The sequence below is a fragment of the Pantherophis guttatus genome, chromosome 10 (assembly GCF_059756535.1).
Source record: "Pantherophis guttatus breed Tessera chromosome 10, ASM5975653v1, whole genome shotgun sequence".
Classification (NCBI taxonomy): domain Eukaryota; kingdom Metazoa; phylum Chordata; class Lepidosauria; order Squamata; family Colubridae; genus Pantherophis; species Pantherophis guttatus.
In genome coordinates, this window is record NC_142072.1 from 3,337,434 (window position 1) to 3,349,397 (window position 11,964).

Here is an 11,964-nt window from a genome sequence, read left to right on the forward strand (position 1 = left end):
AGTTTTGTAAAGTCCTTTTTACAAAGTGACCGTTAGCCCTCCCTTAAGGCTACCCGCTTTTTCCCCAATCCACAGATTTTAACCGGAGAGAACAAAGCCATTCAAATGTCTCTTATGCAAAAATCAATAAATAGATAAATAAAAGCTGAAACTTCGGCAAATCTCTCTTTAGACAGAGAAACGGAGCTAGGAAATCTGATTTTTGCCTTACCCCACTCCAAGACTCCCCAAATTTGCCTCCCCCCCCAAGCCAGAGGTGGAAGGTGTCAAAAAGCAGTTAAATGCCTGTCTATCACTTCGCCCCGCCACCTTTTTCCTTCTTTCCTTTCGGGGTTGGGTTGATCAGCCCAATCCGAGTTTGTTAATGGAAAGGGAGCGGAAACTCGCGCAAGCCAAACTTGGAAAAAAACTCGAAGGGTGTTTGGTTTATTGGCTGCGTCCGATGGGAGAGAGGCTCCCGGGTGGGTCTCCGTGGGACGTCTGACAAAGTGAAGACCCAACAAGGCGTGGGGGGGGGGGGTCAGGGAGAAGGGAGTGGGGGGGGGAGAGAGAGGATTTTTAAACCCTGCGCGGAACACGCGTGTAAATTCTTCCGAAACGATTTGGGGAGATGGGAACGGAGAGGGAAAAGAAGGGATGCAATGATGGAGGAGGAGAGAAACCGAGGTGGTGGATAACATTCAGCCGTGCATAATTCCACCTTTCTCCCCAAGTGCTTTTGATCGATTCCCCCGGAGCTCCAGAAGCAGATTTTGGAGCTCCAGAGGTAGATTTGAAAGTCAGATCCAGAAAACATTTAGGAGCCTGGAAAGCCTGAAGTTCACAGGCTTCCCTTCAATTTCCACTGAGATTTCACCAGCTTCTGCTTCTCTCTCCCTGCTCCACTTGTGTTCACCTTCTTCTAATCAAAAACCAAAGGAAAAGGAAGGAGAAGGGGCAAAAGGAGAAGGAAAAACAGAAAATTCAAGAGCAGAAAACATGATGGGGGGAGGGAGGGGGGGAGAGAGAGATATGATGGATGGATGGATGAATAGATAGCTAGATAGCTAGATAGATACAGAGAGAGAGAGATGATAGATAGACAGACAGACAGATAGATAGATACCGAGAGATAGAGATTATAGATAGATAGATAGATAGATAGATAGATAGATAGATAGATAGATAGATAGATGATAGAGAGACAGAGAGAGATGATAGATAGATAGACAGACAGACAGAGATGATAGAGAGGTGACAGATGAGAGATAGAGAGAGAGAAAGATGATAAATAGATAGGTAGATAGATAGATAGATAGACAGACAGACAGACAGAGACAGACAGAGATGATAGATGATAGATGATAGAGAAGTGACAGATGATAGATGATAGATAGATGGATAGAGAGATGATAGATAGATAGACAGACACAGACAGACAGAGATGATAGATGATAGGTGACAGATGATAGATGAGAGAGAGAGAGAGAGAGATGATAGATAATAGAGATAGATGATAGATGATAGATGATAAAGAGTTGATAGATGATAGATGATAGATAGAGATGATAGATAATAGAGAGATAGAGAGAGATGATAAGATAGATAGATAGATAGATAGATAGATAGATAGATAGATAGATAGATAGATAGATAGATAGTCTCAGCCAATTGAGAAACTCTTAGGTGACAGAAGTTTCCCTTTTGTGCCTATTTTTGGCTAGCCTATATTTTTGGACCATCCCTTCTTATCAGCTTGAACTCATTTTTATTTTTATTTTTTACAAAGATAATCTGGTTTTCGGGTTTTAAAAATCTAAGGCTTTGATGACTCGTTTATTCTCTTCCAATCTTTTGGTGACTCACTTGCAGGGATTTCCCCCCCCCCTCCCCTCAACACACCCTCCCTCCCATTGGACTGCAAGGCATAAAAAATTGCTTCATCCTTCAGATTTTATTTTGTTTTACATGGTCTTTGTCTTTCTTGCTGCGAGCTTCGTTTTATGCCTCTCCTCTCTCTCTTTCCTCTTCCGTTAATTGAGTAAGCCAAAGGAGAGAGATTAAGGTGCAGTGTCTCCTGTGTATAACATCTGATATTTCCTAATCCCAAAAAAGAGGAGGAAGAAGAGAAAATTGTGGCCGTTATTTTCCTTGCCGCCCCCTCCCCCAGTGACATTTCTAAAGCAGAAAATAATAACCAGGAAATGGTGGGAGACTTGCAAATAGACTAGTATAAAGAATCAGGCGTAATTCTTTGCACTAGTTTATTAAACAATGTTTCTGCGGTTTGTTGCATTTTACTTGGACTCTAGGATGGATTGTGGAATAAAGGAATGCCTTAGAAATTAACGCCAGAGTCCTGGGATCATAATTTCTAAGCCACTTTGGGATCATCTGATGCCATGATCTGGTGCCACGATTAAGAGATTTTAAGAGAGAAACACTCTGTACATGCTCAGCCTTATTACTGTCTGAACAGTTAAGGGACAGAGTTTTAAAGAGCCCACCTCCCAATTTACCCTGGAATGTATTCAAACCTACAAACCCATCAGCCAAGGATGAGAATTTAGCTTGGACGCAGCCAAGCTATTTTCAAGTTATCTGCCGGTTTATCATCTCATCCATGCTGAAAAATCAGCCCTGTAAGGTAGGCATTAAGTCAGCCCCAGACTGTAAAAGGGGGGGGGGCTAGCCAGCTTTACTTTCATCTGCATGTAAGCTTTTTGCTCTAGTGTATTGTCAGTTAACAGAGGTTTTTAAGAGATTGGACAAGCCTTTTATCGGGAATGATGTAGGGTCTCCTGCTCGAGCAGGGGGTCAGACTAGAGGAACTCCAAGGTCCCTTCCAGTTCTGTTCTTCACTAATTCGGTCACTCCAGAGCAAAATAAAATCTGGACTCAGACAGGGAGTCAACACTTCTCCAGAAGAGGGAACAAACACAACCTATCTGTTTCAAAATCTGAATTTTGCCGGGTTTTTAGGTGCAAATTTTTTTTTGTCTGGAAGAGCAAAATCATCCAATGCTGTAGACCCTCTACCAACCTCTTTGGGGAGCGGGCTGCCAACCCCCCCCCCCACAAAAACAAAGTTCAGAGGGGGCCATCCATAACATTTAATGAGTTGACTTAACCTGCCCATTTGAGTAAGAATAGACTCACAAAGAACGGGGCTGATTGGTTTTCTGGGGACCCATTAGTTTTGTCTTTTGAATTGCTAAAATCCCAGCCCTGTTAGCCCCTCCTTCACTCGGGATGGAGTTGCCAGTGTGTGTTTTTGTGTGTGTGTTTAAAAGCTTCTTAGAGGGTGGGGCCCCAAAGTCAAGTTTTGAAAAGGCCCATCTCAACAGGAGCTCCTGCAACTGCTGGAGAGCATTGGCTATGTTGTGCAAGAAAGAAAGACCAGGAGACCACCTGGTCTTCTCCAAGCTTTTCCACCATTTCTGAAAGGGCTGGAGAAGCCTTCTCTTGTCTTCTGCTCTCCATTGGCCAGGCTCTTCTCCACCTTCTCCACCTCCACCCACCAATTTCCTGTGGGTCTTTTTTTTCCACCCCCAGTTGCCCTTCGATGCTGAGTGGCCAGGATAAGCCCAAAGATTGTCTTCTCAAAGTTCATTGAAGGCCCAGGAGGAGCATCACCTTGATCATCCAAAGCCAAAGAGAAGACTTTGGAGACACCATTTCTCTGAGCATGATGTCCTACATCAAGCAACCACATTATGCCGTCAATGGGTTAACTTTGGCCGGACCTGGGATGGATTTATTGCATTCAGCCGTTGGATACCCCAGTAAGTCAATTTCCATATATTATTTTTTTCTTGTTTGGGTCTTTCAGTATTGTATGGATTATTATCATGTTCTGGACATTGAGAGTCAATGCGGTTAGAAAAAGAAGGAAATCCTGTACGTTTTCACAGACAATTCCCCTCCTTCAAACTTCCTGCACGGGCTTATTTCATATTAAGTAAATCAAAAATATTTTTTGGGTGGGGGGAGAGATAATCACTTTTAAAAGGTAAAAAGTTCCCATTTCTCCATTCACAAAAAATTGAAATGATCAATTTCGCTTTCTTAGAGAAATTCTAAATTTTATTTTATTTTTTAATTCAGAAGACTTGGGCTGTTCTTTTGTAAATAAAATTATGCAGAAGAGTTTTAAGAGTTTTATTCCTTGTCTGGAAGACGGCTAGAATAAAAATAGCTGTTTGCAATCTGCTATCTTTCAGCTGTACTACAGTTTCCAATAATGTTTTTTTTTTGTTTTTTTTTTTAAATATGGCTGTTATCTATCCATTGTGGTTAGTTTTTCATTTCTTTTCTGTGGATTTTAGGAGAAAAATTACAGTTCTGCTAAAACCTCCCACCCTTCCCCATATTATAAGAAGGAGATAATGACTGATTCTCACCTAGAAAATCTTGTGAGGAATTAGAAGTTAGCGCAAAGGAAAGAAAATTGGAAGGCAAGATTTAAAGTAGTAAGAAAATAAATCAGATTTCCACTTCCCAAACCTGGCAACTTTTGAGATGTGTGGACTTCAAGTCCCAGAATTTGCCAGCCAAAAATAATAAATTATTTGTTTATAAAAGGTTCTCAGTTCTTTTTGTGTTTTTAACTAAGTTTCTTTTTATATTAGCTTATTCACATTTTTGTTCAGTATATTGGCCTGATTGTAGTTATAAACCATCTTTATTTTTAATACATACATTCATAGTCTTTCTTCCTTTAATTTCTACCTCTTGTCTCTAACCACTCATAAAATCTATTCCATATCAGGTAATATTCTGTGTCTTTTTTATCTATTTTTATCTATTATCCATTTCAGTACAATCTAAAATCTAAAATGTTTCAAATTACATCCGGTTCTCAGTTCTTTAGGCATAAAGACACCTATTTCTATCTTGGGGAAAAAAATAGAAGAAGAAAATGATAATATATCAAGCAGTTTGTAACATAGAATACAAGCGTTACAGAATGCAAAGTTTGTAAAGCAGAATGCAACACAATTTGTAATGAAGAATAGTAACGTAGAATGTATTTTTGGAATAAAACAAAACTGGCTTGTTTTTCTGTCCAGAAAAAAAGGCAACTGGTGGAAATTTTAAACAATTTTTTTTTTTTTTTACAATTCAGGACCATGTTAAAAGTATGGTCCCCCCCCCAAATCTGAATTTTAAAGCCATCCTTCAAAATTTGCCATTGCCTCCATAAATATTCAGCCCTTTCCAAATTGCACATTTATATCTAAGCCTAAATAAGCAATGACCAAGACATGGGCTATTTTTTTTTCCTGGAATATGTTTTTATTACTCCAATTGCAACTTGAAGGAAGCATTAAAGTAAAATAATCCATAATAATCAGTGAGGAAGAAGGGAAGAAAGATTCTGAGACGGTTTCAGCTAAATTACGCTTGACTGTTTTTTTAAAAAAAATAATGCTGTTTAAAGTTATTCGGTCTCCGCGTTCTTTCTTGATTCCATTGTGCAGTTTGCTTTTATTATTGCATTCGCTGTTCTGCAAATCTAATATTCAATTAATAAACTTTTTCCCGCAACTCCTCTGAGGAATTCGGTATATGTACCTGGAATTTCCAATAAAATTTAGCAATGGGAATTAAACAGGTTGACCTGAAGCCATGAACTTTAGCTTTAAAATCCCTCTCAGCAAACATTATACAAGAAAAAATCAGCAGAAAAAGTTCACTTGATATTTTAGAACCAGGGAGCAAACCCAGCCAACTGTATTGATTATTGATAGCTCTTCTGATGTAATAAAGATCATTAATATAACCCATAGACACTAATATCCATGGTGCACAGATCTGATATTTAGAGGGTAATGGTAAGAGTCCTAGTTCAACCATGCTGCCTTCTTAATTTTAAATTCTTATGCAGAAATTTCAACCTATCTACAGCCCTGGGAGTCCTTAATAATTTTTTTTTTTTGGTCTTTATTAATCCTCTTTAATGATCTGTAATCATTTTTTTCCCCACCTGGCCTCTGAGGAATTGGGTGGACTTCGACTCCCAGATTACCCCAGATAGCTTTGGGAATTCTGGGAGTTGAAATCTTCCAAAGTGGAGAACTACAGCAGACAACTAAAAACTAATTTTGACCTATTTTAGCAATTTTGGTAGTTCGTCCAGCACTCTCCTTTGGGTTGCTAGCAAATCCATCCAGGAGAATGACACAGTTTAAGCCTTACACTTTTTAAGTGGTTGTGTGTACCACATTTGGTGGATAGACTGCATTTTACTGATCTACCTACCTACTCAGTAGTAATGGTTAAATACAGGCAGTCCTCAACTTGAGACCACCATTTCTGTTGCTAAGTGGGACAGTTGTTAAGTGAGCTTTGCCCCATTTTTACAACCTTTCTTGCCACTGTCGTTAAGTGAATCACTGCAGTTGATAAATTAGTAACGAGGTTGTTAAGCGAATCTGGCTCCCCCGTTGACTTTGCTTCTCAGAAGGTTGCAAAATGGGATCATATGACCTTGGGACATGGCAATCGTCATAAGTATGAACCAGTTGCCAAGCATCTGATTTTTGATCACAACCAGCTAGGTTTGTACCTAAGAAAGGAATAGAACCAGGGGTGAAATCCAGCAGGTTCTGACAGGTTCTGGAGAACCGGTAGCGGAAATTTTGAGTAGTTCGGAGAACCAGCAAATACCACCTCTGGCTGGTCCCAGAGTGGGGTGGGAAGGGAGATTTTGCAGTATCCTTCCCCTTCCACGCCCACCAAGCCACGCCCACAGAACCAGTAATAAAAAAAATTGGATTTCACCACTGACTAGAACCCGTGGTTTCCTGGTGTGTCATCTGGTGCCTTTAACTTTACACCAAACTGACTCTCCCTTACCATTATCGTGGCTAAAGTTTGCTTTTTAGAAGTTGCTTTAATCTGCCTTTAAATCACCAAGCAGGTGAAATAGTAGAAGAGAATATTTGTAGCTCAGGATTGAACCATTAGTATCTTTGGTTGCTGGTGGTGGGGAGGAGGAGGAGGAAGAAGAGGAGGAGGAGGAGGAGGAGGAGGAGGAGGAGGAGGAGGAGGAGGAGGGATGTTTCATGATTCAACTAGGTAGCATCACCCGTGCTAGAACAGAATGGGGTTTATAAACCCCATTCCAGGGGTGGGTTCTAAATTTTTTTACTACTGGTTCTGTGGGTGTGGCTTATTTTGTGGGCATGGCTTGATGGGGTTAATGTGACTGGGTGGGCGTGGCCAACTTTTTTTTTTTGTACTTTTAAAAGCATTTTTTCTACAACCTTAAGAGGTTGCAGAAAAAAAATGGTTTGAAAAGCCTCTGATGATCAGGCAACTCAGCTGGGATCGCCAGAGGCTTTTAAAGGCATTTTTTTCCCCTACAATCTCTTCGGCTGAAGAGGTTGTAGAAAAAAATGTTTTTAAAAGCCTCTGACGATCCCAGCTGAGGCGCGCGATCATCGGAGGCTTTTTTTTTTTTTTACTTTTAAAAGCATTTTTTTGGCCGAAGAGGTTGTAGAAAAAATGCTTTTAAAAGTAAAAAAAAAAAAGCCTCTGATGAGATGGGCGGGGTAAGCGAGCGGCGACCGGGCCGGGGACTGGTTGGGGGCGTGGCCAGCCAGTGTTATTACCAGTTCTCCAAACTACTACAAATTTTGACTACCGGTTCTTGCGAACTGGTGCAACCCGGGAGCAACCCCCCACTGCCCCATTCTCTTTTAGCACTGAAGACGTTACCTAGTTGGGTCAGGAGACGTCTGCAAGAAAACAACCAAGCTCAGCGAGAGCGCCAAGGATAAAACACTCACCCGTATTATTTAGGGACCTTCATGACCAAGATGAGGGGATAAAAGGATGCCAACAAGAAGAGGGATTTTGTGGGATGGGTGTGAAATGAACCATGAGTAGAGAGACGAAGGTCGGGATGGAGCCATGCATTTTTGGTAGAACGTGCATTTTTTTTGGCCTTCTCTGACTCCGTTCCTTTTTTCCTCCAGCGACTCCACGGAAGCAAAGACGTGAGCGCACCACCTTCACGCGGGCCCAGCTAGATATCCTGGAGGCCCTCTTTGCCAAGACTCGCTACCCGGACATCTTCATGCGCGAAGAGGTTGCCCTGAAGATCAATTTGCCTGAATCCAGAGTCCAGGTCAGCTTTCTGCAAAGCCTTGGCCTGTTTTTGTTATCGTTATGCTTTAATCTGGGCGTGAAATGCTGTATAACAAAGGACAGCGACGGTACCACCAAGGAATTGTCCGCCGTAGCGATTAGGATGAGCTGAAACCTAAGAGAAGGAATGGGAAAAAAGACCCAAAGAAAATTAAAACTAGGACCATCCTTTAGTGTAGTGTTAAATTGAGGCCAGCTAGAAACATAAATAAATGTTCCATTTATAGAACAGGAACGGATGGATGTATGGATGTAGAGTAGATAGATAGATAGAAAGAAAGATAGAAAGATAGATGAATAGAATTGATAGATGATAGATGATAGATAGATGATAGATAGATAGATGAATATAATATAATAGATAGATGATAGATAGATAGATAGATAGATAGATAGATAGATAGATAGATAGAAAGATAGATGAATAGAATTGATGAATAGAATAGATAGATGATAGATAGATAGATAGATAGATAGATAGATGAATAGAATTGATAGATGATAGATAGATAGATAGATGATAGATAGATGATAGATAGATGAATAGAATAGAATAGATAGATGATAGATAGATAGATAGATAGATAGATAGATAGAAAGATAGATAGATGAATAGAATTGATGAATAGAATAGATAGATGATAGGTAGATAGATAGATAGAAAGATAGATGAATAGAATTGATGAATAGAATAGATAGATGATAGAAAGATAGAAAGAAAGATAGATGAATAGAATTGATAGATGATAGATGATAGATAGATGATAGATAGATGAATAGAATTGATAGATGATAGATAGATAGATAGATGATAGATAGATAGATGAATAGAATAGAATAGATAGATGATAGATAGATAGATAGCCTGTTTTCCCGAAAATAAGATCCAACTGGAAAATAAGCCCTAGCATGATTTTTCAGGATGCTCCTACTATAAGCCCCAAAAATAAGCCCCAGTTAAAATAGTCAAGCCAGACAGATGCATTTAGTATCGTATTTCCCCGAAAATAAGACCTAACTGGAAAATAAGCCCAAATGCATCTTTTGGAGCAAAAATTAATATAAGACCCGGTCTTATTTTTGGGGAAAACATGGATAGATAGGCAGGCAGGCAGGCAGGCGAATAACAGAATACATGTTGGAAGGGACCTTGGAGGTCTTCTAGTCCAGCCCACTGCTCAAGCAGGAGACCATGTATCGTTTCAGACAAATGACTGTGCAGGCTCTTCTTAAATGCCTCCAGCGATGAAGCACCCACAAGGCAATTGGAGGCAATTCCTTCTGTTGATTAATTATTCTCACTGTCAGGAAATTTCTCCTTAGTTCTAGGTTTGTTCTCCCCTTGATTAGTTTCCAGACAGGCAGACAGATGCCCTAGATCAGTGTTTCTCAACCTTGGAAGCTTGAAGATGGGTGGACTTCAACTCCCAGAATCCCCCAGCCAGCGCTGCTGGCTGGGGAATTCTGGGAGTTGAAGTCCACCCATCTTCAAGCTTCCAAGGTTGAGAAACACTGCCCTACATGGATGAGATCAGGCATTTTCAAATCACTTTATGTACTTTCTGAGTTAGCTCAGGTGGTCTCTTCGGCCTTACAATTTGTAAACCCAATTTGAAAGCAGGGTGGAAATCACTGTCGTAGGTGGTACCTGGCAGATATAGCAAGAAGAAACCAGGTGTCTCAGTACCGCTTCCTAGATTTGTGCAGATGGTAGGTTCATGAGATGGTAGCAGGTAATAGTTTAATAGGTTGAATAACTCTGGACTTAAGAAGATGACCAGGCAACAGAAATAGATTTTTAACTCCTGATCTCCCTTGCTGTTATCCCATGACGTGATTGTCCCCTGAAAGTCTGTTTGCACTTGTGGTTAAGGCACCAAGCTAGAAAAGTGGGAGATGGTGAGTTCTAGTTCCACCTTAGGCATCAAAGCCAGCTGGGTGACTTTGGGCCAATCGCCAGGAGACTCTGAGTTCTAGTCTTGCCTTAGGCTTGAAAGATGACGGGGTGACTTTCGTTCAATCACTAGGTGACTGTGAGTTCTAGTCCTGCTTTAGACATGAAAGCAGGCTGGGTGACTTTGAGCCAATCACCAGGTGACTGTGAGTTCTAGTCCCTCTCTCTCAGCCTAACTTTTCCCACAGGGTTGTTATTGTGGGGACAATAGGAGAAGGAAGGTCTGTTGATTACGTTCGCTGCTTTGAATTATTTGTAAAAATAAGAAAGGAAGACAAACAAATGACATTTCCAGACTTCAATCTCCCTGTGTTGCATTTAAATGCCTCCTCCGCCCAGAGGGAAACGTGACCCTTCTGTTCAGTTCCGCCGGAGTCCTCCTCTGCCTTGCACACCTTGCTCTCCTTTCTTCCAGGTGTGGTTCAAAAATCGCCGGGCCAAATGTCGCCAGCAGCAACAACAGAGCAGCGGACAGGCCAAAGCCCGGCCGGCTAAGAAGAAAAGCTCTCCAGCCCCTGAGACCAGTTCCGAAACCAGCGCCAATGGGCAGTACAGCCCCCTGCCCACCGGCACCTCGGTGGCACCCAGCTCAAGCGCCAGCGCCACCGTCTCCATCTGGAGCCCGGCTTCCATCTCGCCGCTCCCAGACCCGCTGGCCTCCTCCACCACTCCCTGCATGCAGAGGTCAGCTGCCTTCCCCATGACCTACACCCAGGCGCCGGGTTACACCCAGACCTACGCTGGCTCAACTTCCTACTTCAGTAGCCTTGACTGCAGCTCCTACCTGTCTCCCATGCACCCCCAGCTCTCCGCACCTGGCGCAGCGCTGAGCCCCCTGGCCACCCCAACCATGGGCAGCCACCTGAGTCAGTCCCCGGCTACCCTCTCCAGCCAGGGCTACAGTGGCGCAGGCATGGGCTTCAGCTCGGTGGATTGCCTGGACTACAAGGACCCCACCGCCTCCTGGAAGCTCAACTTCAATGCCGCCGATTGCTTGGATTACAAAGATCAAAGTTCTTGGAAGTTCCAAGTCTTGTGAATGGCGGGCCTGGGGACCCACCTCGGAGGAAGCTCTCGTTTTCCTCGATCTTGTCTTGGTGGATCAACCATTTTTCCTCTCCACTCTTGGACTGTGAGATATTCTGCCTCTTTGCTCGATCTTCTCGTCTTTTCCTTTTCCCTTCCCCGCTCCTGCCTATCTAAACATCTGCCATAGCTTGCTTTTTTCTACCGCTTGGGGAAGCCAACAGCTTTTGAGAGGTCAAATTGGAGAAGTTAGGAGCCCAGGGCTTGGGGACACAAAACTGCTTTCCATCAGGCCTTGGGGCTCTTCACCCTTCAGCACCCCAGTTCAGCTGAACTGATGATTGGACTTCTTGGAAGGGCTGAAGCCCAGACTGGGGAGGGCCTTCTCGCTTCCTTCCAGCAGGACTCAACTCCACTCATTGGAAGGTCAACAGCCATGGTGAAGACCAGCCCACAGGACCTTCCAGAATTTAGTCTCCAGAGGATTCTGTTTCTTCTGAACCTGATCATTCACCACTGCTAGGGTGAGCAAGCCAGGTGGCAGCCGGTGTCCCAACAGACCCATCATGGCAGCCAGCACCGAGCAGGAAGACATCCATTTTGCAGGAGTCAACGGTTCAATAGTGTTGTTTGGACCAGAGGTCCAACTCCATCTCTTCGTCCTCACCTGAGTTTTTGGGTTGAGATAGCTTCAGGGGGTTTTTGAGTTGACCAGGCTCCTTTTGGCATTTTCTTCAGTTCTTTGGGAGGGATAGTTTTTATTAGCACATCATAGAGCGTTACACGAGAGCCAGTTGTGAGTTCCTGCTTAGTTTATCCTCCAGAAATTACTGGTCCACGTGTCTCCT

At 42.6% G+C, this 11,964-nt stretch overlaps 1 protein-coding gene across 1 annotated transcript; it reads left to right on the forward strand.

Moving 5' to 3' along the window:
- Positions 1-3,536: 3,536 nt before the first annotated feature.
- On the forward strand, positions 3,537-11,964 carry CRX (cone-rod homeobox). Its single transcript, XM_034438077.3, has 3 exons — positions 3,537-3,764; positions 7,965-8,116; positions 10,506-11,964. Exons 1-3 carry the CDS (start codon positions 3,668-3,670, stop codon positions 11,127-11,129), a joined length of 873 nt encoding a protein of 290 aa, XP_034293968.1. The 5' UTR covers positions 3,537-3,667; the 3' UTR covers positions 11,130-11,964.

Bases quoted from the DNA above. Each gene is read 5' to 3' on its own strand.
- CRX (XM_034438077.3), top strand. From the start codon at position 3,668: ATGATGTCCTACATCAAGCAACCACATTATGCCGTCAATGGGTTAACT. The intron at 3,765-7,964 runs GTAAGTCAATTT...TTTTTCCTCCAG, and splicing joins TTCAGCCGTTGGATACCCCA to CGACTCCACGGAAGCAAAGA. The intron at 8,117-10,505 runs GTCAGCTTTCTG...CCTTTCTTCCAG, and splicing joins TGCCTGAATCCAGAGTCCAG to GTGTGGTTCAAAAATCGCCG.